General features: G+C 35.5%; 2 protein-coding genes across 2 annotated transcripts; both read right to left on the bottom strand.

The window, feature by feature from the left end:
- Positions 1-17,257: 17,257 nt before the first annotated feature.
- On the bottom strand, positions 17,258-18,741 carry LOC132190954 (uncharacterized). The gene is made up of 2 exons (XM_059605978.1): positions 18,417-18,741; positions 17,258-17,577 (listed from the first exon to the last, which is right to left on the bottom strand). The coding sequence occupies exons 1-2, from the start codon at positions 18,739-18,741 to the stop codon at positions 17,258-17,260; spliced, it is 645 nt and encodes a 214-aa protein (XP_059461961.1).
- Positions 18,742-25,489: 6,748 nt separating this feature from the next.
- LOC132189530 (WRKY transcription factor WRKY51-like) lies at positions 25,490-26,825 on the bottom strand. The gene is made up of 3 exons (XM_059604272.1): positions 26,196-26,825; positions 25,976-26,101; positions 25,490-25,858 (listed from the first exon to the last, which is right to left on the bottom strand). Exons 1-3 carry the CDS (start codon positions 26,747-26,749, stop codon positions 25,723-25,725), a joined length of 816 nt encoding a protein of 271 aa, XP_059460255.1. The 5' UTR covers positions 26,750-26,825; the 3' UTR covers positions 25,490-25,722.
- Positions 26,826-27,370: the final 545 nt, after the last annotated feature.

Genomic DNA, 27,370 nt, shown 5'->3' with positions numbered 1-27,370 from the left:
AGCAGCTAATTTTATGTTTTCCTTTCGCACTCCCAAGGAAAAAAAGATGTTTCAGCATAGTTAACAGATCATTTTTACATTTACCTGTAGATAGACATTTTTTTCGTTTTTTGTTTTGGTGAATAGTGATATTATTACACCCCCACCTCAAAAAAAAAAAACAGAAATATATAACTCAACTCAACTCATTGCTTTCAGATGTATTAGTGTAATCACAGTTGACGTTTAAGCAAAATCTATTTTACAAACTGAAATATACTCTGGATGTTCTCTCCACCATGACTACTTTTGTTAAGCTCGTTTCCTTCCTTGCGCCTTGAATATGCCATATGTGTTTTGGAAGTGTACTTGTTCTTTTTGTACGTTTTTTAATTTTTTTAATTTTTATTTTTTGATTGCAATCGAAATATAAAATTGATTTTATATTATTCCACACCCCTCTTTGTTTAATCCATTAGTAATAACTTTGGTTTTTATATGATTTGTTCCTTTTTTTTATTGTTGCACACCAAAAAATCTATCATTATTGTTTTCTCATTGAAAACTTGCCCAACTTAGTGATCAACTCGTGGCGAATCTTTTATGCTTTAAAGAGGTAGGAGGCAACCAGATAATCACAAAAATTTCACCAACACAAGAGACATATCTCATTCATGTTGTCTACCAATCAAATTTCGTATTCAGCAACCATTAGCTCTATCGTCCAAGACTGGGAGAAGATGCAGACAACAATGACCATTTGCTCCTAGTTCTCAAACCGACCTACCCTTGTATGTTCCTACAAAGATTTTATGTTAAACAATTAGATTGGCACCTACTCTCACTATTGGAATTGGGGTAAATTATTATTGAAATTTGATCCATTCATGGGAGTGGGAGCCATCTAAGAGCGTGTGAGAGTGGGAGTGAAAGAATGGAAACAGGATCCTTTCCAGTCCAAAATAGACTAGAGAATATCTAGTTAATGGTCAGGATCTTTTTAAAGAGATCATGAAGCCATAAATAGAACATCTGTCCCATTAATTAAAAAAATAATAAAATATTATATATTTAAAAAAAAAATTATAAAACAAAATTATAAAAAATTAACGGGTGGCTTGCCACCCATTGGGGGTGGCCGGACCACCCCCAAGGGCCCTGGGGTGGCTTGGTCCGCCTAGGCCCGAAGCCACCCCATGAAACGATATATATATAGTTTGGATTTAGAGGGTGGCCAGATCAACCCCCAAGTGCCATGGGGTGGTCCGGCCATCTCTGGCCGGCCATTGGGGTGGCTCTCAAGCCACCCCCAGCTAAAATGTGGTGGTCTGGCCACCTCTTATGACCAAGATGGCCACCCCTTATTTTTTTATTAATTTTTTTATTATTATTTTTAATCTGAAATATATATATATATATAGTGGGACAGGTGTTCTACTTGTGATTGTATAATTTCTAAGAAAAAATCTTAGCCATGAACTGGATATTCTCCAGTCCATTATGAACTGGTGAGGATCCTATTCTGAAAGAATGAGAGTGTATAACATTATTTTATCGTAAGTATGTGTGTGTGTGTCTTTTTTGGCTTTTCCTTAATTTTTCTTCTATCATTGTACTCCAAGAGCTTCTATATAATATATCGTCCCTTGTAATTTGCCCTTATCTCTCAATTTACAAAAATTACATCAATAAACAATACACTTCAAATGAGACCTCTCACTGCAATCTTGAAATCCTGAAATCCTGTGAATACTTTTAACCTTCTATCTATATTGTTTTACAAGTGAAAAACATGTAAATCCACGACTTAGTAGTGAGTAAATCGCCAACGAAACTTAGCTCATGCAATGAAATGTATAATTGTGTGTAGCAAAATATTCTGAGAAGTTGTTGGCAGAGACAAAATTATGGATAAAAACATGCATTCATAGACAAGTTGTATTTAAGAGAAATATCACGATAACCTTTGTCAACTAAGAACAATATATTTAGCAAACAATTTAAGGTATTTATTGTATTTGAAAAATTGCACAACAGTTAAAGGCAGAAAAGCACGCTAATGAAGTGCTCACTAAATGATCATGCTTAGCAAATAAATTGTTTACGTGTTCTTATGGGTGATTAGTTATCTAGCACGCAAATTCCAATTATGAATTCTACTAGAGATCTAGCTCCTTAATCTACATTTTTACTTTATCATTAGTCAAGTTCCTGAGTAGCAAAACCGTAGTTATCTCTTGAAACCCTAAATCTTATGTTCTAACCTCTACCAATCGACACAAAGAAATTGTTATAACAGTACACCATTCTATTAGGGGGTGTTTGTTAAACAACACCCCCCACCACGGCACTGTTCATTTGTAAAAAATAAAAAAATAATGATTGATATGGAAAAATGAAAAAGTGGTATTGAAAAGTGAAAAATTTTGTTTTGTAGTGATTTTTTTGTTTGAACAATAATAAAAAGTAAATTATGTGATATAAAAGATAAATGATTTGATATAAAAGTAAAAAATTTTTTTTTGAAAAAAAACTGAAGTGAATAATGTGGTAGAATGTGGGGGAATGGGGTGGGGTTTAACAAACAAGGCCTTAGTGATTGTCCAGAAACCATTTTTTAGGTCTCTATGTTAAAGCTCCAAACATTTTACAACTTACTTCTTTCCTATATATGTGTCATAGAGTCTTAAAGTCACATACTTTACAAGCCTTGAGTTTGTGTGGACCATAAAAATCCCAACTTTAACCTCAAAATCCTTAATTAAAGTTGTTAACTTTTTTATCCATTTCCACTCTGAACAACAAATGACTACAAAATAGTTGAGTGTCCATGATATTCCACTGCCATAATTAGTCCAGAAAACAAGTTATCTTGCTCTAAAATTTTGTGTGGCTCAAAAGTCACAAACTTTCTCTGTGAAAGACCCATTTTCTAGCTTGATCTACACTTCTAACATGCTAAACACCTTATTAACGAAAAGTAAACTTAAGTAGCATGAAACAAAGGCACCTCTCTTCCTCTTCTCTCTCTCTAAAGAATGAGGCTGCTAGGGTTTCTAAAGACTTTTATGGTAAAGCTCTCTTGTTTTCCGAGTGTTTGACAGTATTATTTTCCATGCAACCAGTTACCATGTGAACGGTTCATGTGCCGTTATGACAGTAGATTTAGATAAGATTGTTGATATGGACCATTAGAACGATGGACAGAGGTTTCCCACGATCTGACGTGGCATCGTTCGAATGTTTCATGAGTTGTTTGAACAATGCATCTCACTACTATTGATAGTTTTAAACGTTTTCTAAGTCTTTACTTATTTTAGGGGTTCTACAGTTTGCTTCCCCTTTTAAGTTAATAAGCTTCTTTAATTAATAAATTTCTTTGCTTACAAATATCATTTTCAGGAATTAGTATTTTTCCTTCTTTTTATTTGTGTTATTAGATTTTTTTTTTTGTAAATTACCACATGTGTGTCCAGAGTATTACATCCCTCCCCTAATAATTAGGGCTTCCTAGTAAGTCAACATTTCCCTTTGATTGGGGCTTCAATTCCTAGCTAGTAAGTCTTTGACTTATTTCCTTAGTAAATAAGCTTTGGGAAAGTTACAATGATAATAATTAGTTAATTAATTTCAAGAGCGTTACAGTTGTATATATATTAGAGATTTAAGTTTTTAGAAGTAAACATCTCACTTACTCAAAAAGCATCTGAATTCACACAAGAGGAGAAGTAGGCCGTTGGTTTAATAAATGATAAGCTATGGACCAAATATCTTCCCCAGGTCCCCCCATCTAATAAAGTAGGGCTATGGAGCATAGACCAATTACTTCCCCAGGTCCCCATCTAACTCTATAGGACAAACCAGGATATGTCCAAATTTCACAACCTAAAAAGAAACTTGCATGTTATATCTTGAGTAGAATTAATCAGGTCTGGCCAAAAATTTAAAAAAATTAGGTAGAAAAGTGAATACTTTCACATGAAAGAATCCTTAGAAATTGAAATGAGAGGGGAGAAAATGAGATAAAAGACTTTTTGGATCTTATTCTTGTATGCAAACAAAAAAAGCACAAAAATCTTTCTACCATGTTCCAAGCACAACCTGCGAGAATCTAAAACAACATTAACCAAGAGGAACCAAAGCTATACCCTCAAAACATATATATAATATATATATAATTAACGATAATAATTTCATGAGATAATTTTTACAATTTACACTCGTTATCCTGGCCTCAAAAATATAAAGAACAATACAGAAAACGAATATATATATATATACTACATGGATATTGCCTCTAACTGGCTCTGATCTTCTTGGAAGGCTTGGTGAGAGACATAAATACCGACGCAAGATCGTGGGGAACTTGGAAAATCCTTTGTGGAGGCGGGCTTAGTTTTCTCCTCGCCGGTCGAGGTTTCTTGGGCGCCGGCGGGCAAACTAAGGGAGACTTCAAGGTGTGAACCGGCGACCTGGGTGTGTGACACTCTACATCATCTTCCAACACTACTTCCTTTGTTTCTTCCGGATCAGATAGCTCCGTAGCATGGCCGGAGCTTCGAGTTATTGAAATCGTTCGTATCGGCGTAACTGGCCGGAACTCTTCTAAAATTTCAAGACCCATTTGCCACCCGAGGAAAAGAAGGCAAGTACTATAGTTAATTCGGAGACAATTTTCCTAGGTGCCCTTTAATGGCGGTGTGTGTAACTAGGTTATTTGTGAGAGAGAGAGAGAGAGGATGAGAGAAGGCGTGCTGAGGCAATTGAGAGGGTGATGATGATGAGGGGTGCTGAAAGAGAGACACATATAAGATAGAGAGAGAAGGGAACGAATTTGAGTGTGAAGGTAGGGGTAATGTGGGGATTCGGATTTCCAGTTATTTGCTGTACGTCTATATCGTTAACAATTTAGACAGTAAATATGATAAAATTTTAATACCGCACACCTGTCCCATCAGCAAAACAGGTGAACAGTATATGTGAAAAAATTTTAATACTGCATGCTTGTCTGATGGGTAAATTAAACAAGTTATCTAAACTTGTTCGAACAGGTAATTCTCGTAAAAATTCTAAAATGTAAAATTGCTGAAAATCTAGACCCGTAAAGAGGGATATACAGATGGGAATGACGTTGACTAGTAACCGAAATGGTTGGATATGGTTGGAAGGGAGTGGAGAAGAAGACAAAAGAAACATAAAAGTAAATTGTGGGAGTGAGTGTTAGATGTTAAAAAAAGGAAGCAACGCAAAGAGAGAAAACACATCATCCCCTCCTCTCTTCATGTGGTCTCCCGCCCAACACTTCCGGGCTGCGCTTCCCTTTCTTTATCACTCATTGCCATTTCCTTTTTTCTCTTTCTGCCCCAGACATTCTTAAGTGGGTAACTTTTTTAGTCAACTTTGCCTTCACCTTGTTTCTTTGTTTTTCTTTGCCTTTCCTTTATTAAAAATAAAAAAAGAAAAAGAAAAAACCCTCAAGTTCCCGTGTCAAATTTGAGTCATACCGAGGCATCAGTATAAAACGATAAGACCAGGCTTACATGTAGTAGTTCAAAACTATCGCATGGTGCTATAGTCCGTTTTGGGCAATAAAAAAAATATTTTTTTAACGGATTAATATAAAATTTATTAAATATTAAAAGATTAATAATTAAAAAATAAAAATATTTAAAACCTAAAACTATTAATTAAGAAACTAAAAGAAAAATAAAAAGGAAAAATCAAAGGGGTGGCTCCCATGGCCAGGGGGTGGTCCGGCCACCCCTAAAAGGCCAAAAGCTATATATATATATGTTTGGGTTTTGGGGGTGGCTGGACCACCCACAAGGGCTTGGGAGTGGTTTCGGCCACCCCAAAAACCCAAACCTTTTTTTATTTTATTTTCTCTTTTGGCCTTTTGGGGGTGATTCAACCACCCCCTTGGCCATGGGGTGGTCTGGCCACAAGGGTGGTTGGAGCTACCCCTTTGATTTTTCTTTTTCTTTTTCTTTTATTATTTTAGTTTTTTTTTTCTAGTTTTTTAATCTTTTTCTTGAAAAAAAATATTTTTTTATTGTCCAAAACGGGGTCGTTTTGGACGACAGCACCATGCTGTATAGATTCACCCTAATTAACTTGATTTTTTTAATTAAACGGGTCAAATCTTTTAATCCTAATCTATCTAATTTTGCATTGGGTTTATGGATGGTATCAAAAATAACCGACCTTATATTGTATTTCAAGTTTAAATTTGAGTCGTATCAAGATATGGTCGAAACTCTCTCAACTCTAACCAACTATTTTTCGTGTTTAATTTATGCGGTACACTTTAGGTAAGAAGAGTGTCATGATTAATGAGTGTTAGCATTAAGATGTTAAAGTCAAAGGGTACAATTATTCGGGCGCTTTGCATATATATCCTAAAAATTCACACCAACATCAATAGCCAAGCGTCATCATATTCATTTTTCTTTCCTTGGGAAAACAGATTATCACCAACAACCACGCCATGATCATTCCTTGGGCCTACAGATATGATGGCAAACTGCAGAAAATGCCAATTTCTTTTCTTGTTCACGGACTTCTTCCCATATATATAATGCCTCTTCCTCTTTAATTAGAGTTCAAAACTACATAGTTCAAACCAAAAACTCATTCTCCATCAACAAGGATATTTAGACTCGATCTTTGACCATCATGGATCCCACGTAAAGTCAAAGAAATTATACTCCATTATTGTTTATTATGTATAGAATGAGCTCATTGCCGTCACTGTAATCTACATATAATATTACTGAAGGTGAGAAAAGATTGCTTAGGATCCCAAATCTAATTAAATATGGTTAGTGTGAGAGGCAAATGCCAAAAAGCTGCTGCAATCACATGATTCGTAGGTGGTGGACTCTCTGGGGTTGTAATCTTATGATTATAATTATATCATCGACATGAGGATATAATGGTAAATATATAGGAAAATAATATACTGGTTGACATGTGATCAGAGATTGCTTTTGCAGGACAAACCTTGGTTCTTGAGGAGGAAATTAATAAATGAAGGAAAATTTGATCTAGTTTAACAGTACCCCTATCTTAACCCTAATTTAGCATGTGGTTCAGCCTAATTAAGGTAATTATGGGTTTAGATTTGTACGCCATTGATCGATATCAAACTTAGTTTCGTGATCACAAACAGCTCGTTTAATAATCGAGTCGAGCTTGAGCTGAGTTTAACTAAGTCGTGTTCATTTACAACTAGGGGAACTTTTGGGTCATTTTCCTAGTATTCATTGACCCAAAAATATGCATATGGAAGAGTACACTACAAAAATGAAAAAACCTTAAGAGTCAGGGACGCTCCAGAATAGAGTCGTTTTAAAAAAAAGATTCTCACCAAGGGTCATTTTAATAGTAAAACATTCTGGAAGGGTTGTTTAAACAGTATAGCATTGTTAAAATGACACATCTCTCTAAATTGATTGAAATATGCTTTTTGTCTGACCATCGATCAATCATTGGAGCCATCAATCAATCAACATCGTTTTATCGATATTCTAGCAAATTCCAATTATCTAGAAAGAATGTCATAACTTTACACATTCTAACATGATCTAAAGCTCTAGTATAATCTCTAACACTGTTCTAAACATAAACTTGATAGTAACATCTATAATAAAACAACACTTCTATTCTCTTGAACAGTACGCTAATCGTCCTATTCAGTAACCAACATCAAACCTATAATATTCATCGATCCTAGAAGCTTAAAACAATTAAAAATACAATTGTAGTTGCTTGGAAGCTACTATTGTATCCCCTTAATGTCGACTTCGCATATCATCTAATATCTGGATGCACGGTTATTTCCGACTCACCATTAGTAAAAGCTCGTACTAAAATTCAGCTTGTTCGATCGGGTAGTCTTTTGCAGACGTGTCCGTGCAAGTGGCTCTAGAACCCATGATCAATCAATCAACCAAGATTTATCCGGAACATACACTGCATTCGGTCATTGAATCTTATCCATAATCTCGGCCGCAATTGAAGAAAGATGATAGCAATTTGGCATGTGCATGTTTTTGACTCGGCCAAGATGTACACCAAAAGGGACAGCCTCTTGCCCATAAAAAATGAGTCATGATACAACTTACGCCGGCGTGCTTCAACAGTGAAGCACGCCAGGCTAAATTTTTTTTTTTTTTTTCAAAAAATTAAAATAAAAAAAAAAACTCCGGGTCATGTGTTTCACTGTTGAAGCACTGGCTGGCCAATATCTTTACCCATAAAAAATAAACCAAATGAAACACTTAAAACAAAAAAAAAAAAAAAAAAAAAACAAAGCAAAAAGTAAAAGAGCTATAACGACTAACAAAATAATTAACACCATCCATTTAGAGCATTCCCGAGGAGTTAAATAGTATTATTATCTAAAATGACTAATAAGATTTGTAAAAAATTCTCCATATTGAATTAGCCAATAAAAAAGTTATATGTAGCAGTACTTATCAAATAAGTTATTTTATTTTTTATTGTTTCCAGGGACAGAGCTAGAAAATTTTATGGGAGGTGGCAAGCCAAAATTGTTTTTTTTTTTTTTTTCAGTTCTATAGGATTTCTTTTATTAAAAAAAAAAAATTATTTTGGTTGTTTTTTATGAAATAAGGACTACCGTAAGATCCTAAAAAAGTGAGCATTTGAAAATAAAGGCCAAAAAATTGACATTTGAAAGTAAGGACCAAAAGAAAAAAAAAAAAACTTAATGGGTATGGCCCAGAAAATTTAGAATAGGGCCAAAAGTTTTTATTAGATATGGCCAAAAAAATCTAAAAATAGGGTCAAAAATTTTTTTTGGAGAAGATTGAAGTGACTAAACTTAAAACTTTACTTTACTCTTTTTTTTTTACTTATATTTTTTTTTTCCCTTATTTTGGGGGGACCATGGCCTACCCCGGTCCCCACCTCCCTCCGTCTCTGATTGTTTCTCTTTCCTGTTTTCTCTTTTTTTTTCAAACTTTTCCCCACTTTCAATGGATCATTATGAGAATATTCTTTCACAATTTTTAATAAAAAAATATTTAAATGACATAGATAAAAATATAACTAATCGAATGTAGGAGGCTTTTATAAAATCATTAGCTAAACTAGATAAAGTGAGTTTTGGGGAGCTATTTTGCATAAAAATTTGGCTCCTCTATTGAGAATGAATGTTCTTATCCATTCTATTGATTTAGAAAGAATCCTCAAGATGGAAAGAGAATATGAAAACGCTGCAAACGATGTTGGTTGTAGCGGCTTAATTATAATGAAAATTTGTGAATATTACAAATCGCAATTAAATTTTTTTTAACTTCAAACCAGCTACAAAATGAATGGAGAAGGTTAAGAGCATGTTTGGGTGTGCGTTTGAGGAGCTTAAAAGTGTGTTTAACACTTAAAAAGTTCGTTTGAAGAAAAAAAATATCTGTTTGGTAAAAAAAATTGAAAGCACTTTTAAAGATTCAAAAAGCCTAAAAATTTTCAAAACGTATTTTTGACAAAAACTTAAAAGTAAAACGTTTGCCAAAAATATTTTTTGACTTAAAAGTTCTATTTCTCAAATACAAGCTCAAACATGTTTTTAGGGCTGTTTTTTTTTTTTTTTAGGGCATGTTTGAATGTGCGTTTGAGGGGCTTAAATGTGCATTTTACACTAAAAAAAATCCATTTTAAAAAAAAAAAGTGTCAGTTAAATAAATAAAAAAAATTAAAGTGTTTTTAAAGGTCCAAAAAATTTAAAAATAAAAAATGGCAAAAACGCACTTAACAAAAACTTAAAAATAAAATTTTTGCAAAAAAAAAAATTATATTTTTTAACTGAAAAACTCTAATTTTCAATTCTAAACATGCTTTAAGAATATTTGAGGAATTCATTTCAGTCCATGTCGAAAGCAGAATGATTTGGGTGAGAGGAGAATCTTTTTGGGAAATGACGGAAACAGAATCTGGGATGCATGTGAGCAAAGAGTAGAGCTAACATGGGCTGCATGCTCTGTACACAAATTGTTTTATCTTGTACCTACAAATTAATTAAACAGTAATTATCTTTTTACTGTTTCTACTTCGGCTGATCAGTAACAAGCGATTACATTGGTTACTTTAAGTCTTTAATCAACTCAGATTTGAAAACAGTGTTAGGTAAATGCCAGCATTTTTTTAATTTTTAAAGTTTTTATTTTTGAGAGCTTGTTTGAAATTGCATTAGAGAGGTTAAAAAAATACTTTTACTATTTAAAAGTTGTGCCAAACAAAACTAGCATGTTTGGTAAAAAATTTCAAAAGCACTTTTTGACTTTTTAACTCTAAAAATTGTCAAAACAAACATTTAAAATTACATTTGAGAAATAAAGCTTTTAAATCAAAAAATGCGGTAGCAGTCGGAGAGATAAACCAACACAGTTGGTTTACATATGTGGACAAATTGTTTGGAAAGCCAATCTACAAGTTAAGCAATGAGCAAGCTTAAAGCGTGGCTATGTCAAATAAAAAATTTATATTGGTAACAAATTTTAAAGTAATTTTTTTTTTTTTTTTTACCTCTAAAAATAACTAAAATACACTTTTGAAAAAAAAATAAAATGGTAAAGTCCATTTAACCCCCTCAAACTATCACCTTAATGACAATCTACCCCGCAACTATCAATTGCGACAATTTACCCTCAAAACTACCAAAACAATGATAATACACCCCCAATTTTTTTAAAATGACGAAATTACCCTTACTAAAATAAAAACAAAAATACTAAAATTTAATTTATTTTTTTTTTCAAAATTTTAAGGGTATTTTTGTGTTTTATTGAAAATTTTATAGGGGTAATTTCTTCATTTTGCTAGCATTAGATGGTACATTGTCATTGTTTTGGTAGTTTGGAGAGTAAATTGTCATAATTGATAGTTTGGGGGATAGATTGTCATTAGAGTGGTAGTTTGAGGGAGTTAAGTGAACTTTACTTAAAAAAAAAAAAAAAAAAAAAAAAAAACTTTAAAATGAATAAGGAAAGCAAAATCCTAATATTTTAAGCTAATGAGCTACAAGAGATATTTTAAGCAAAATCAAGCTAATGTTTAGATATTTTAATATTTTTTGAGGATATAAGTCAAAAAGCTTCCTAAAAAAAAAAAAAAAACTGATAAGTTGTCATTAAAAATGGTATAAAGCCATGTGGGGTTGCCATTGGATCCATCTTCTTTCAGGCCCGATCAAGCCCAAAAAACGCAGTCACAGAGAATGGCCCAAATGTCCAATCTTCTTTATAAGCTGCCAAGTATAAAACTTCTAGAAAGTTTTGGCCTACTTTACAATTTTAACCTCCTAAAAGGATTTAAAGTGTTCAATTTTGGTTATTGGGAAGATAATATTCTTTATTTTTACTTTTTAGTGCAGTATTTAACATTTTGTTCTTTAGTGACACTAATCATTGTTGTTGGAATATAACAACATTCTTTTACCTTCCCACTCAACTATTTCCCTTCTAATTCCCACGCTTCTTTTCAAAGACTACATTATAATTTAATTTCAAAATTTTTTTTAGGAAAACGTCTTAAAAGAAGAATAACAAATAGTAGAAATAATAATAATAATAATGAAAAAAGTTTTTAAAAGAATTCTTTAAATTCAAACAATTGTTGATGGTGATGGTTGAATGGATCGAATTAACCCAACATCAAAGAACAAAAAAGTCATAAAATATCATAGATTTAGCCACCCTTAAAGCATTCCCAGCAACTCCTTTATAAGGAGTATGTTTTCTAAGTTTAAAGAATATGCTTAAAAAATTACAAAAAATATCCCACAACAGACTCTCTAAATTAACCTTAAACATTAGGATTGTTACAGTGAAACCCAAAACATTGGATTCCACTATTGTAATCCTCATAATTATTAAAATAAATAAAAAAATGATTCTCTCTTTTCTCTCATTTGTCCTCTCATGTCTTACAATTCTCTCTCATCTCTCATCTCATATATATAATATAATTAAAAAAATAAATATTTTAATGATAAAATGAATAATTAAGGGAAGCTATTGAGGTGTATTTTGACATTGAGAAGTAATAAGTAGTTTTGATCCTTAAATGTAGGAAAAATGACAAGGAAGCTGCTTCCCTTCCTTACACATAAGGAAAATCTTAAAAAAATCACCAAAACTCACCTACAGCAGCTTCCCTATATCTTCCCTATACATTAGGATTGTTACAATTGAACTTAATGTATTGGGTTCAGCAATCCAGATGGTTTATTATAATAATAAAATAGCATTCTTTCTCTTCTCACACTTTTTTATGCAAAATAAATGAATATAAAAACAAAGCAAAAGTAAAACAAATAATATTTTAATATTATAAGAAAGTTATTGTGGAGTGTATTTGAATAGGAAGGCAAAAAATAATTTGGTTCCTTAAATTTATATATTAGATCTTGGTTCTTTGTCAACCTACTTTTTATTTGTTAGTGAAATTTGTGCACAGTTATTGAATTTATATCATTATATGCGCTCAAAGTATTAGTCAGCTAGAAAGTTTTGGACTATTTAACAAGTTTAGCCACCCTAAAGCCATCTTAAATATTAAATTTTGGTTAGGGGGGTTGGTTAATATTATTATTTCTAGTGCGATATTTTAACAATTTTTCCTTTAATGTGCACTGTAAATAAAAGTAGTAATGCCACTGGCCTTTAATCAGTTGGAGCGTTACAACTAAATTTTACTGGTTAAAGATTCTTATTTATAGATGGTTTATAGGAATAAATTGATATTTTCTTCTTCTACAGAGAAAGGCTTATTACAAGTCACAACATACGAGCCATTTAAAATATATATATTTTTTGTTTTAATTCCCGAACACAAGACATGATCAATTTAGATATAAATATTTTTAATTTATATCTAAATAAGATTTATATAACTTATATATATTATATAATTTAACAAATCATCGATTCATGTACCAAATACTCAACCATTCAATGTGCCGGCCAATGCAAGTGTGTGCTATTGCACAATGTGAAAATACCATCAGAAGGCAGTATGCGTAGATAAAGCTACAGCAGAAAAAAGCATGAGAAAATCAGCAATTAAATCACAAATGATAACAGCCATATTTTGTAATTAATAGATCCACAATATGTGGGATTCTCGTGTAACAGTCCTTTGTATTTCTTGTATATATATTGTTGTACATTGATGGAAAATATATGAAAAATGAGAGTTTTCAAACATAAGAATTATTGTGGTGTTTTATGGTATCAGAGCATATCTAAGACTCACGTCAAAAAAACTTCACACTATAAAAATATCTCCCTCCCATCTCTGCTAGGGTTTCATCTCTAGGCTTTTGGATCGGCTGTTCTTTGTCTGATCATTGCCCTTGCCGAACCCACATCGTCGCTCGCCCTTCCGCCTGTCCTCTTCGGCTTCGTCTAGGTTCATTGCATTCTTGCCATTTTCCCCCCGGCAACCTTCCTCCCCGACGTGGTTTCTTTTTTGGGTTTCTTGTTTCTTTGTTTTATTTTCTTGTATTCTCTCGTTTTCTTGTTTTTTGCTCGACTTTGTGTTTGTTTGTTTCTTTTTTTGCTTTTGTCGTTTCTGCTTGTTTAGGTACTCTTTGTGGATGATGCTCATGGGGTTTCACTCAAACTTACACCTTCGTTTGAGTGCACCGCCAATCTCCTCATCACCTGCTCCGCTACCCACCATCCTCTGCTAGGCCTTTTTCTCACTCCCCCCACCGCGATGAGCTTCCAACGCCCCCTTCCATTTTCGGTTTCCGGCGAGCGTGTGATCGGCTCTTCTTTCCAGCTACTGTCATCCTCTTAGTGTGCCTTCTTCTGTTGGTTATTTCCTTATAATTTTGTCTCGCTTTCCGTTTTTTTGTTCTTTCTGTCTTGTTTTGTTTCCCTATATCGGTTTTGTTTTTTGCTTGTAATAATGCTCGGTCCTCTCTCTCGATCTACCCGCCTGATGCCTTTCGGGATAGTTGATTTGGTCCAGACTTTTGGGTTGTGGATGTGAATGTTATCCTAGCTTTCGGGTCAAGGAGGATGAGTTTTGGCTGGGTTTCTCTGCCCTCAATGCCGAGGAATAAGAGCTATCTATGTATTGGTTTAAGTCTGTTTGGCGCAAATCTGCTGTTTAATTTGAAAATTAGCCATAGGTTAGCAAATTTTGTATGACTCTGGAATATAATACATTATCTTTGACGCTTTTAACCTCGTAGCTTCTGCTATGGTTGCTTCAGAGCTTCATTCTATGTTGTTTGAGCTTTATACTCGTTTATCAATGAATGAAATTGAACTGTTTCAAAAAAAAAAAGACTCATGACAAATTTTTTTTTCCTGATCCTCAAATATGGCCACTTCATCCACCACCTCTAGCATTACCTCTTCTATTGCTCCTCAATCATCCACACCAACTTTTTCTCCTGCTTCCCTCTTCAACAATCTAAATCACCGTGTCACTGCCCAATTGACTCGTGACAACTACATCACTTTGCAATGGCAAATGATCATCTATCTCAAAGCCCATAATGTATATTGCTTTATTGAAGGCACTGTCCTTTCCCCACCACAAACAATTGCCAATCCTAACCCATCAGAGGGTTCAACAGCTATGGTTGCAAATCTAGCCATTCTCACATAGTGTCAACAGGACCAAATGGTCCTTAGCACCATCGTGTCCACCATTTCAGAGAATTTAATTTCTCAAGTCATCGGTTACTCCACCTATTACGAAGTATGGAATGCTTTGGAGGCTCATGGGCTCGGATCACGCACGTCCACTACCAACAAGCAACACTCAAAAAGGGAGGCCCCAACATTTCTGAATATTTTTTCATAAATTCAAGACACTAGCTGATACACTAGCGGCAACAGGACAACCACTCAATGATTTTAAGCTAATATCATTTTTGCTTGCTGGCCTGGGATCTGAATATGATCCCTTTATGACATCTGTCACCACTCGTGTGGACCGAATGTCCATTGAAGGATAATATTCTCATTTCCTTAGGCATGAAATGCGTTTGAAACACAACTCCACTGCTACTGACTCTGTGTTTCCATCTGCAAATCTGGCAGCTGGTCGTCCTATTTCTCAAAGAAATAAAGGACCTTTCCGTGGGCAGTCCTCCTTCAAGGGTTCTTACCAAGGGGCATCTCATCAAATTGCCTATAGCTTTTACAATCGGTCTCATGCCACTTGTGAATGTTTTGGCCATGGCAGAGGACCACCAACGTCCTCAACCAACTCCACCCCACGCTAGGTCTACCAAGTGTGCAACAAACCAGGTCACACTACCCTCACTCGCTATCACAGGTTTGATTACTCTTTTCAACAGGAAAACTCATCTAATATGCAAGCCTTTGCTGCTTCATCATCTCCATCCAGCAGTGATCTCAATTGGTACACAGACACTAGGGCTACCAATGATATAACTGTGGATCTTGCAAACCTCAACATGCAAGCTGATGGCTACAATGGCACAGACAAACTACATGTAGGCAATGGGCAAGGTCTGACTATACGCCATACTGGTTCCTCTAAATTAATTTTTCCTTATGCTACCTTTATGTTGAAACATCATCTTCATGTCCTTTACATTAAAAGGAATCTTATGTCTGTTTCACAATTCACTCGTGATAACAATGTTTACTTTGAATTTCACCCTTCATTTTTTTTTTTTGTGTAAAGGATCCTCTCACAGGCGATACTCTTCTCTGCGGACAGAGTAAAGATGGACTCTACATGTTCCCCACATGCCTCCTCCTCCTCGCTTAGCCTTATTGGGTGAACGTGCTTCCATAGATAGGTGGCATTGCAGACTCGGCCATCTGTCTCTTTGTATCATCAACCAAGTTGTCGTACTCACCACCTTGCCACTCTAAAAAATAAAGTCTTTGGTATTTGTCTTGCATGTTGTATGGGCAAAATTCACGAGCTTCCTTTTCATCTTTCTCCTCTTGTCTCACATTTTCCATTGGAATTAATTTTTACCAATGCATAGGGACGTTCCCCTTTTAATTCAAATAATGGAAATCGGTACTACGTATGCTTTATTGATGTTTTCAGTAGATTTGTGTGGTTTTCCTATAGCTACCAAATCTGTTGTTACCTCTATTTTTTAAAAATTTCAAGCACATGTGGAAAAAAAATTTGATCACAAAATCAAGGCCATTCAATCAGATTTGGGGGAAGGGGGGGGGGGACGAACACTAAGCACTATTTTATCTCAACAAGGGATCTCTCATAGGATCTCTTGCCCTCACACTCACCAAAAGCAAGGATACGTCGAAAGAAAACATCGGCATCTTGTCGAAACAGGTCTCTCATTACTTGCATCCACTTCTATGCCTCCAAAATTTTGGGATGAAACATTCCTAACCGACTCATTTTTAATCAACCGTCTCCTTTCCCCAGTCACTCAAAACAAATCTGCATTTGAAATTTTATTTCACACCACTCCTTATTACAATTTCTTGAAAGTGTTTAGTTGTACATGTTAGCTTAATTTACGACTTTACAACAAACACAAACTTGTTTTTCGCTCTCAACTCAGTCTTTTTAGGCTATAGTTTCCAACACAAAGGCTACTGATGTCTTCACATTCCTTTGGGTCGCATCTGTATATCCCGTAATGTAGTCTTTGATGAAAACATATTTCCTTTCCACACTAACTCCATGTATGCAGCAGCCCAATCCACCCAGCCCATCTACTTACCTTCCACATTACAACTCTTTCCTTCTCCACATATCACAGCTCCTTCACCCACACGAGACCCATCCCTTGTCCCTCAAGAACCATTTGGTTCATTATTTCCTCATAGCTCACAAACTCGTGTGGCCCAGCCTTCAGTGCACTACAACGTTCCCATGTGCCTCCTACATCACCGCCTCATGTGCCCACTACTGCCACATGCTCCCATGAGCCTCAAATTCCAACGGTTCTCACTGATGCTCCTCCTACCACCAGTGGCAGACGCAGTAAATTCATTCATTGGGGGTATATGTTTTTTTAATGAATACAAAAAATAAAGTTGAAAAAAACTATAACAAACCGAAGAAGTGAATAATTCAACAAAATTTTTAATTATGTTCTAAAACATATACATAGAACTTACAATTTGTTTTGTCACGACTATCGCTAATTCAATTGTCCTCGATGAGTCTTCATACCTTGGATTCGTTGTATGATTTCTTCATTACTGATGGTCATGAATATGTCTTTTTCAATGTACGTAATCAAACAATCATTCATTCATTGATCTCCCATTCAGTTACGTAAATGGTTTTTAACAATATTCATTACTGAAAATGCTCTCTCAACAGTTGTTGTCGCAACTGGCAGAATCAATGACAATGTTACCAATGAATAAACCAAGGGATATACGACATCCTTTTTCGTCTCTACCAATTTCTCAGCAAGTTGTCCAATCTCTTTGAGTGTTGCAAATTCATCACTAGAACGCATATCAAAGATATATGTTTCAAGTTGGTTGTCTAAAGTGATAAGTTGAACTGCTGAAAAATCATTCGGATATAATTTAGCAAGACGAAGCAATTTTTCCTTCTTAAAAGACGCAAACAAGTCATCTGGACTCAAACACGAAACACAAAGTAATAATTCAAAACTTGCCTCATTAAAGCGATTGTTAAGTTCTTGGAGTTACATATCTATAACAGTATAATAAAGCTCCATACGGTAATGATGTAAATTTTTCATGCCTTAAGCCTTTCGTTGTGATCGAGGTTGGTAAAGCCCATCCATATTGGGGACAACAATATTGTTTTTATCACAAAACTTAGTAACTTCTTCAAATAAGGAATTCTACCCATCTTCTCTCATAGCCTATAAGCGCAGTTTTAAAATTTTAACTAACTTCATTGCATTCAGAATATCTTGATATTTTTGCTATAATGCTTGAGATAACTCATTTATAATCCCCAAAACATTTTTTTCATCAAATGTAAATTGAAAGCAAAATCAAACGTCTAGAGTGATTGATTTAGTATATTTGCTTCTGCTCTCTGTTCAGAATTTAAACCATCTTCAACAATGTCTTCAACCGTATCGTTGACAAAAGAAAACATGGTAATAAGACTAACAATTGCACCATAATGAGAACTCCAACGCGTATCACCATGTGTTTTTAGGTTCATTTCTTAATTCAAGCCACGACCATTTGACATTTCATTATTTTGTAGTGCTTCTATTACTTCAGCAGTTCGTTTTTCACGAAGTATGTCACGACGTTTGCATGATGCTCCAACAACATTAAAAATACTATTGGCCAAACTAAAAAAAGTTGTAATTTGAATGTGATTTTTTGCAACAGCAACTAAAGTAAGTTGAAGTTGATGTGCAAAACAATAAACATAATAGGCAGACGAATTGTCATTCAAAATAAGAGTTTTAAGTCCATTCAACCCACCTCGCACATTGCTAACTCCATCGTATCCTTGTCCTTCAAATCTGCTAATACTTAAATTATGCCTGCTAAGCACTGAATCAATTGTCTTCTTCAATTCTACAGTTGTGATATTGCGAACATGTGTAATGCCTAAAAAACGTTCAATTGCATGGCCCAGCTTATCTACATAACGCAACACAATTGGCAATTGTTCTTTAACAGATATATCACGAGATTTATCAACTAGGATAGCAAATGACGAGTCTCCAATATCTTTAAGAATAGCATCTAGAATTTCATTTGCTGCAGCATTTGCTATATCTCTTTGAATATGTCGTGCAATCATTTGATGATTTTCAGGAGCATTATATAAGACTACCTTGTCAATTTCTTCATTATGCTTAGCAAAAAACCGTAACAATTGAAGAAAATTTTCTTGATTACTTGAACCTTTAGATTCATCGTGGCCACGAAATGCTAATCATTATTGTTGTAAAAAGCGAACACAATCAACTGATGCATTCAAAAGAGTCCTATATAGCATTTTCTGCTGATCTGATTGCTTGTCAAAAACTGTTATGATGCTTTGTTTATGGTTTAACAAAGCTTCACATCTTTGTTGAGCTTGATTATGTGCACTATTATGAGCTCCCACATGACATTCAAGACTCTCTTTCTTTTTCCAATTACTAAACCCTTCAATAACAAACGATTCTCCCCCTCCTTGATTTCCAAAGTCTGGCTTGAATAGATAACAATATAAGCAATATGCACCATCTTTTTCTATATTGTACTCCAACCATTTATATTCTTTGAACCATGCTAGATTAAAATGACACATTGTATTTCCAATTTTTTTTTTCTTGGAAAATCATAGTCAAAGGGTTAATAAGCTCCTATTTGTAAATATGCTCTTCAAATTTAGTCTCTATCACTAGGATGGTACTCGCACATTTTTTCCTAAAGTAAGGATCTCCGGGCAGATTTGTTAAATCTACTTCAATACGAGGTCATTTATAATTTGATTGGAGGTCAATAGTGTCGTTGTTTTTCTCCATAATCTCAGACAACTACAACTATATATTTATAAAATTAAAATATGTAACAAAAACTATATAAATTCATAAATAATTAAATATAAAAACAATTAGCAAGAATAGGTTGAATAGCAATATAAATATTCAGATAATTCATTTAAAAGAACAATTCAAATATAAATCTAAAAATTTAATTACATATTTACATACCTCAAATTTTCGTTGAAGTTATTATCAAGAATAGGTTGGAATGTTGAATCCTGAATAACAATATAAATATTAAAACAATTAATTTAAAAGAACAATTTAAATATAAATCTAAAAAATTAATTACATATTTACATAATTACATACCTAAAGAAAATTGAGGCCGTTAGAATCTTAGGAACAACTCAAACCAACACAAGCTTCACCCAGTGCCCAGTCGCCCTTCCAAACTTGCCTCTTTGGAAAAAAAATTTTGAACCTTTTGGAAATTGGTGGGTGCGTTTGTTAAACGGTTTCAAGGGGTTTGTGGTTTTGCACTGTGACTTGATAGACAGCTCGTCAGCCTACTCCCTGCAGAATCGTATGCTGAACTCCTCAGCCTTTGAAAACCGAAGCCACTCTTCGTTAACAATGCCTAATTACGTTACGAAATTGCCCTTCGTTTTCTTATGCAAAGGGAAGGACAAGTCAGCCTCGTCAACAAGTAAGGCTAGGTTAACGAGGCTGGGCGCATTTTTTCAAGGGGATAGCTGGGGCGAACGTTTTTTCTTCTGCACCTTTCATTTTACATTAAACTAACTTGAGGGCCTTAACCGTCATTTTACACTAAACTTTGAAAGAGGCCTTTTTTTTTTCTTTGCGTGTCAAGTATTGTCCCGCATAACTCACCTTGAAGGTCCCGCGCTACTTGAGGTCATCAGTGCAGAGTGCATTGGTGTGTTAGGGTTGGCGCTGACTTTAGGCCCTTGTATATTTTCAAAGCTTTTTTATTTTTATTTTTATTTTTTTATCTATTTTGTCTGCTGCTGTGAGCTGTCCAGCCTACCCTGTACTCCTGTCCGCCTATCCCCAATCCCCATTAATACTAATATTCTCACAAAAGAAAAACGCACCGTTTAATTACTTTAGTACTATTCATCGTCTTCTTCCTTTCATTCGTCTGAAAGACTGTTTATAATTTTTTTTCAAATTTCAATTTACTAAGGGGCATAATATATGGTTGAAGCATGAGGGAGTGGGCATAATCATAATATAAGAAAAAAAATTTCATAGTAAGGAGGATTTTTAAAGGGTCGACTGGGGGCATATGCCCCCAGTCGACCCCCTCTGGATCTGCCCCTGCCTGCCACAACTGGATGTCTTGCACGTCCAACTCATACCATGCAGACACGATCCAAGAGCCATGTTCACAAGCCTCGTGCATTTACAGATGGGACTATTCCCTATCCTCCACTGAAGGCCTTTCTTGCCATGACTGATGCACAATCTAAGGAGACCACATCCTTCATAATTTCCAACAAATCAACACCATAGAGCACAGTCATGAATTATGAATTTAATGCTCTATTGCAGAATGGAACCTAGACACTTGTCCCACGCAAGCCACACATGAATCTTGTTGGGTGCAAATGGATATACAATATCAAGCATAAATCTGATGGCACTCTTGATCGATACAAGGCACGATTGTTCGCCAAAGGATTTCACCAACAAACTGGGATTGATTATGGAGACACTTTTAGTCTGGTGGTTAAACCAACCACCATTTGTATGGTTCTATCTATTGCAATATCCTCCATTTGGTGTATAAAACAATTGGATGTAACAAATACCTTTTTACATGGATTTTTCCAGGAAGATGTATACATGACTCAACCACCAGGATTTACTCATCCATCCTTTCCAAATCACGTGTGCCATCTCAAAAAGTCACTCTATGGCTTGAAACAAGCCCCTCGAGCGTGGTTCTCTCGCCTTAACACACGTCTTCTTGAACTTGGTTTTCAGAGCTCACAGGCTGACACTTCTCTCTTCATCTTTTGTCATGGAACTACCACAATTTTCATCCTCATTTATGTGGATGATATTCTTGTTGCAAGCCCAAATTTTGCACTCATTGACCGCCTCATCTCTAAGCTCCAAGGAGACTTCCCCATCAAGGACCTTGGCTGTATCAACTATTTCTTAGGAGTGGAAGTCATCCATGCCTCACATGGCCTATTTTTGTCTCAAAGAAAATATATATTGGACCTCCTTCAAAAGACCAACATGCTCACTACCAAAATTGTGACATCTCCCATGTCCTCCTTCACCACTTTGTCACGATTTGATGGAGAAGCTTTTGATGATCTATCTCTCTACCGCATCATTGTTGGTTCATTGCAATACCTCTTTCTCACAAGACCAGACATCTCGTTTGCGGTCATTAAAGTCTGCCAATTTTTGCAACGTCCAACCATTCCTCATTGGACTGCTGTTAAGCGAATTTTACGGTACTTGTAACACACTCTCTTCCATGGCTTGTATATTCGACGAAATTCTGCCCATCAATTACATGCTTTCTCTGATGCTGACTGGGCGGGCTGCCCGGATGACCGCCGCTCCACTAGCGGCTACTGCATTTTTCTTGGGCATAACCTTATCTCTTGGAGCTTTAGAAAACAAGCAATTGGGTCCCGCTCTAGCATCAAAGCCGAGTACCGGTCTCTTGCCAACACCCCTGCTAAACTACAACGGATACATTCTCTTCTTAAGAAACTTGGAGTATTCTTGGCAACCCCACCCACGTTATGGTGTGACAACCTTGGCGCTACCTACCTCACCGCCAATCAAATGTTCCATGCCCGCACCAAGCATATCAAATTTGACTTCCATTTTGTCTATGATAAAGCAGCATCTTAATATCTAGTGGTCCGCTTTATTTCTACTAAAGATCAGAAAGCTGATATTTTTACAAAACCTTTGGTTTCTACACGCTACTCGATCTTAGGTGACAATCTCAGCTTCATGGAAATTCCCCTTCGATTGAGAGGGCATATTAAGACAAGTGAGGATATTCAGCCGATTTCAAATACTGAGAATATCACGGATTCAACTCTCCCAAAATATCAATCCTACAATTACCACTCAACCATTCGATGTGCCAGCCCATGCGAGAAACTCCACAAGGCAAGTGTGTGCTAGAGATGATTTGCACAATGTGAAAATACCCTCAGAAGGCAATACGTGTAGATCAAGCTACATCTGGAAAAGGCATGAGAAAATCAACAATTAAATCACAAAGGATAACAGCCATATTTTGTAATTAATAGACCCACAATCTGTGGGATTCTCGTGTAACAATCCTTTGTATTTCTTGTTATATATATATATATATATACATTGATGGAAATGGAAAATATATGAAAAATGAGAGTTTTAAACATAAGAATTATTATGTTGTTTTATTCACATGTAGCAAAAGAGACCCAACATTAAGAGTTTCTTGAGCTGCTACAGTGTAACTCACCAATCCATACCTAATAAGGGCATGTTTGGGAGTGCGATTTCAATAAGTGCGATTTTTAAAATTGCGTTTTTAAAAATTGTGTTTTTAAAATCGTTACTTTTTAAAATCGCACAGACGTTTGGTAAAACATACTAAAAAATACTTTTTTTATCAATTGAGTGTTTGGATAACATTAGCATATAATTGCGGTTTCATGACCAAATTACCAATAAGGATGAACAAGACAGAGAGGATGAAGAAAAAAATAAAAAGAGAAAATAAGGGTTTTAATATATTTTAGGTGGGTATTCTTGGTATTTTTTTCATTCCCGTTCTAAAAAAGGTAATTATTGCGCCAAATATCTTTTTAATAGAAATCGTGATTTTGTTTTAAATTCGCACTTTTTTCAAATAAGCACCATCTAATCAGCTTATGGAAATCGCAGATTTTTTTGCGATTTTAAAATTTGCGTTTTTAAAATCGCAATCCCAAACACCCTAAAATTGCGATTTGGTTTAAAATCGCAGATTATTTTTTTAAAAACGCACTCCCAAACGCACCCTAACAATAATAAGAAGAGAAATGTTACGGTTTCTCTTGATCCTATGTGGATATGATAAGTTTTTTTTTTTTTTTTTTTTTTTAGAAAATAATATCTACATACTCGGAGAATCACCAAGATCAATCGTAGTATCTTTAAAAAAAAAAAAAAAAAAAAAAAAAATCAATTTTGTTCGCTCCCTTCTTTGAGAATAGAAAAAGTAGATAAATAAAAAATATTTAAAATATAAAAGTGAAAGTTAATAGCTAAAATACTGAGTCAAATGTAAATACTTTAAAAAAAAAAGATTACATAATTACTAGAATAGAGAAATATCGTCGTTTAATTTTAATTATTTAAATATTTATTAAACGGGGTGTAAATACTTAAAGCAATGTTCAATTTTCTGTCTCGCAAGCACCATTACTCGAACCCTTGCCCTGGTCAAGGCGACAAATGCCACCGACCATAGCGGTACAAGGGAAGTTTGCTAGCAATGTTCAATTTTGTTGACTGGCTGGTGGGCTACTCCATTTGAAACTTTTGACCTATTTTCAACCTCACCATTGAAAATGAAAAGCATGCAACGAAGAAAGCAATATATGAACAAAATATATATATATATATATATATACATATATATATTAAATTCAAATATTTAATTATTGTTCTCAACTAAATGACGCAAAGTAAAAGCAAAGATGGATTTTAGTGGAGAATACATCACACCCCAGAAACAGCAAGGCAGACCAAACGTCAACGAACAACCCCCTAAATTTGAAATTAGCTGGCTCTGGGCCCCACCCGCAATGACTCCATTGACCTTCTGCACGCCAAACGACATCAACATTAAAGATATTCGGATTCCCCCTTCTCGCGGCTGGGCCCCACCTCGAGCCATTGACACTCCTCCACCTTTTGACTTTTAGTGGATTCGACAACCATTTCAACCACCAAACAAATAGAATCCAATCTCCCATCGGCCTGCTTTTTTATCTTTTATGGTGTAACGTAATTTTGACTTTTGTTTTTACTACAACTTTTAATTTTCTAAATTTACTTGGGTTCGGTAAAAAAATTAAAGTTTTTATCTATTTTTTAAAATAATTTAAAAATAATAATATACAAATACAGTCGTGTTATTTTTATTAAAAAAAAAAAAAAATAGAGGCAATGCAACCTCTATTGGGGTGACTCATGACTTTGTCGATGGGAGGGTGGCTTGAAGCCATCATTAAGAGAGTGGCGGCTCGCACTCGCAACCATCCACCACCAGCAAGGGTGGCTCTTGGGCATAATGGTTTTTTTTGTTTGTACTTTTGCTTTTTATTTTTATACTTTTTATAATTTTTTTAATAGGAATGACATATTTGTATTTTTATGTTATAGCGGTGGTGGGTAGGAGTGAAGCCACCTTAAGCACTCTCTTTGTGGGGGTCGTGCCATCCTCCACCGTTTCTCGAAAGTGGAGGGTAAATCTGTTAAAATATATTATGGAGTTCACGAATAATAGGCGGTTCAAAAATAATAGCCGGTTACCTTCAATTATAAGTCAGTAATAGTTTTATACAGTTACTATTATTTTTTAACTCCATGATATACTGCTTTATTAGGATCTCCGCCCTTTTTTTTTTTTTTTTTTTTTTTTAAACCAATATGGATGTGGATGCCTGTTAACTTATTTGTCACAAAGGAAATAAATTCAAGTATTTATTATAAAAATTAGAAACTCAACCTTTATTTATCGCGGGTAAAACTCATACACTTGGTAGACAAATTTCCAAGTTGAAAAATATTTTATGCGTTAAAAAAAATATAAACTATTATATGAAAAATAAAGAAATGTTTTATTGATGATCAAAATTTTCAAGTGAAACCAAATATCGAAACATATTGAAAATAATTTACGAAACAAATAAAACCTAAATTCTTACAAGTAAATATGATAATAAAAAGTTGATGTATATAATATGAAATAATAAGTAAATTTAAAAAACCTATTCAATAAATCAGAATAATCCACCGTGATGGTGTTTCCAAGAAATCAGAATTGCTGAATAGTTGTATTTCATTTAATTTGTAGTCCCTTCTCTCTACTAATTTACATAAAACCCCCACTTCAGGCCCACGCCTAATAGTTGACTTTAGTTCTATCTTTCTTTCTTTGACCATTTCATCTGGCAAAACTACCGTCACAGACACCGGCGACAGTCGAGCGTGAAGGCCCAGTTGCTGCCGTTCGATTACGGAGGATTCAGGTCGGAATAGCTGCTTCACGCGGGGATCGGAGGATGCGAGTGGCGGTGCTCCCCTTCGTAGGTCACAATCAGCATCCTCGGATCGTCTTGCGCTCGCTCCACGTGCTTCCTCGCTGGGCACCCTCGCACGCTACTGCACTTATAGTATCCTCTGCACACACACACAAAAAAATAAAGACAAAATTATTAAATATTTCCTCGAGATTCGTCTTTGACTTTTACTAGTTCAACATGATGGACGGCGGAGGAATGAGGCTTAGAATAGTACCGTGGGTAAGGTGAGCCCTTGATCGGCTTTTGACCGTACTTCCTCCAGGAGTACTCGTCGGGAGGGATATCGGCGGTATTCGAGCTTATCGCCGGCACTCTGATGGTCCTCTTAACTCGGGATTTCCTGAAAACACAAGGAATAAAACTTAAACAACTGATTTTCCTATTTCCCGAAGATTAATTACAAAATTTTATCGAAAATATAAATTGATGCATACCTTCTTTTGGAGCAATGGCAACGGTCGGACGAGGGGAGTTTTCCGGCGGAAACAGAATGATCCACGGGACACTTTCTCTTGTGAGAAGACGAAAGAGGTGGCTTACCGGCTGAGATGGTAGGGGTTGGCGCTACAAGGAGCGAGGAGCCTTGTTTACCATTCGAAACGCTGCCGTCTCCGGTTATCGACGACAAAAACGACGAAGTCGTGGAGGACATGGGTGGACTCGCCGACAACTCGGGAGTGGTTTTAGGCTTGGCAAAATCAAGCGTGAAGGCCAAGGCCGTTTGAGGTTGTGGCTGGATCTCCTGGCGGACAGGGTTCGACGGTCCGCGGCGGAACCGGGCGTGGCCGGTCCGGTTCAGGATGGAGATTACCCGTTTGAATTTGGAGACGGTGAAGTCGGTGATTTCTCTGCAGTCAAGGGATTGGGGGCCGGCTTGATGGGAGAGTACGCAGATCAGATGCTCCATGCTCTTCAACCCAGCTGATGCTGCTTCCTGTATGGCCGACTGATCGTCCATCTTGGACACACCGATGAGATCTATTGCCATCGGAGAAGAAGAGAGTCGTACAGACAGAACCAGAGCGATATGGAGGTAGAGTAGAGAGATTATTGTGTGAAGTCTGGGGAGGGGAGGGGGTTATAAAAGAGACGGGGGGATGAAAAGTCAAAGAGGTGTTGTCAATCCAAGGGTGGAGATTAGTTGGACTTTTATCATGAAAGCGAAGAAGAAGACAAATCAGGAGAGGAGGGGGGGGTACTGTGAAGGTCTAAAAGAGATGGTGGTGGGCCCCACGTTTGGAAAAACAAAAAGGAAAGAGAGAGGAAAGAGAGAGTTGTAGGTCGGAAGGCGCTGGGTTTGGTTTTGATGAGAGGAAAAGGAAAAGGAAAAGGAAAAGGAAAAGGAAATGGTCAAAGCAAAGGGTAGATGAAGTAATGATGGTAAATGGTTGACAGTGCGATTGGGTGGAATTTTCATAATTAATAAATTGACCATTTATTTTTCTTACGTTTTAAAAATAAACATCAACTTGTAATCTACGCCACCATGAGTTTAAGGTCAACAAGTTTACGTTCCAATGCATTTCTAATTTATTGCGAGCTTAACTAAGCAAACAACATTTTTTTTTTCCCTTTTTCTTTTTTAGTTTGTTTTTCATACAGACAAAAT

This window comes from Corylus avellana, chromosome ca8 (assembly GCF_901000735.1).
Source record: "Corylus avellana chromosome ca8, CavTom2PMs-1.0".
Classification (NCBI taxonomy): domain Eukaryota; kingdom Viridiplantae; phylum Streptophyta; class Magnoliopsida; order Fagales; family Betulaceae; genus Corylus; species Corylus avellana.
The sequence above is the reverse complement of the archived record's forward strand: the minus strand, read 5'-3'. Positions and strand labels throughout refer to the sequence as shown.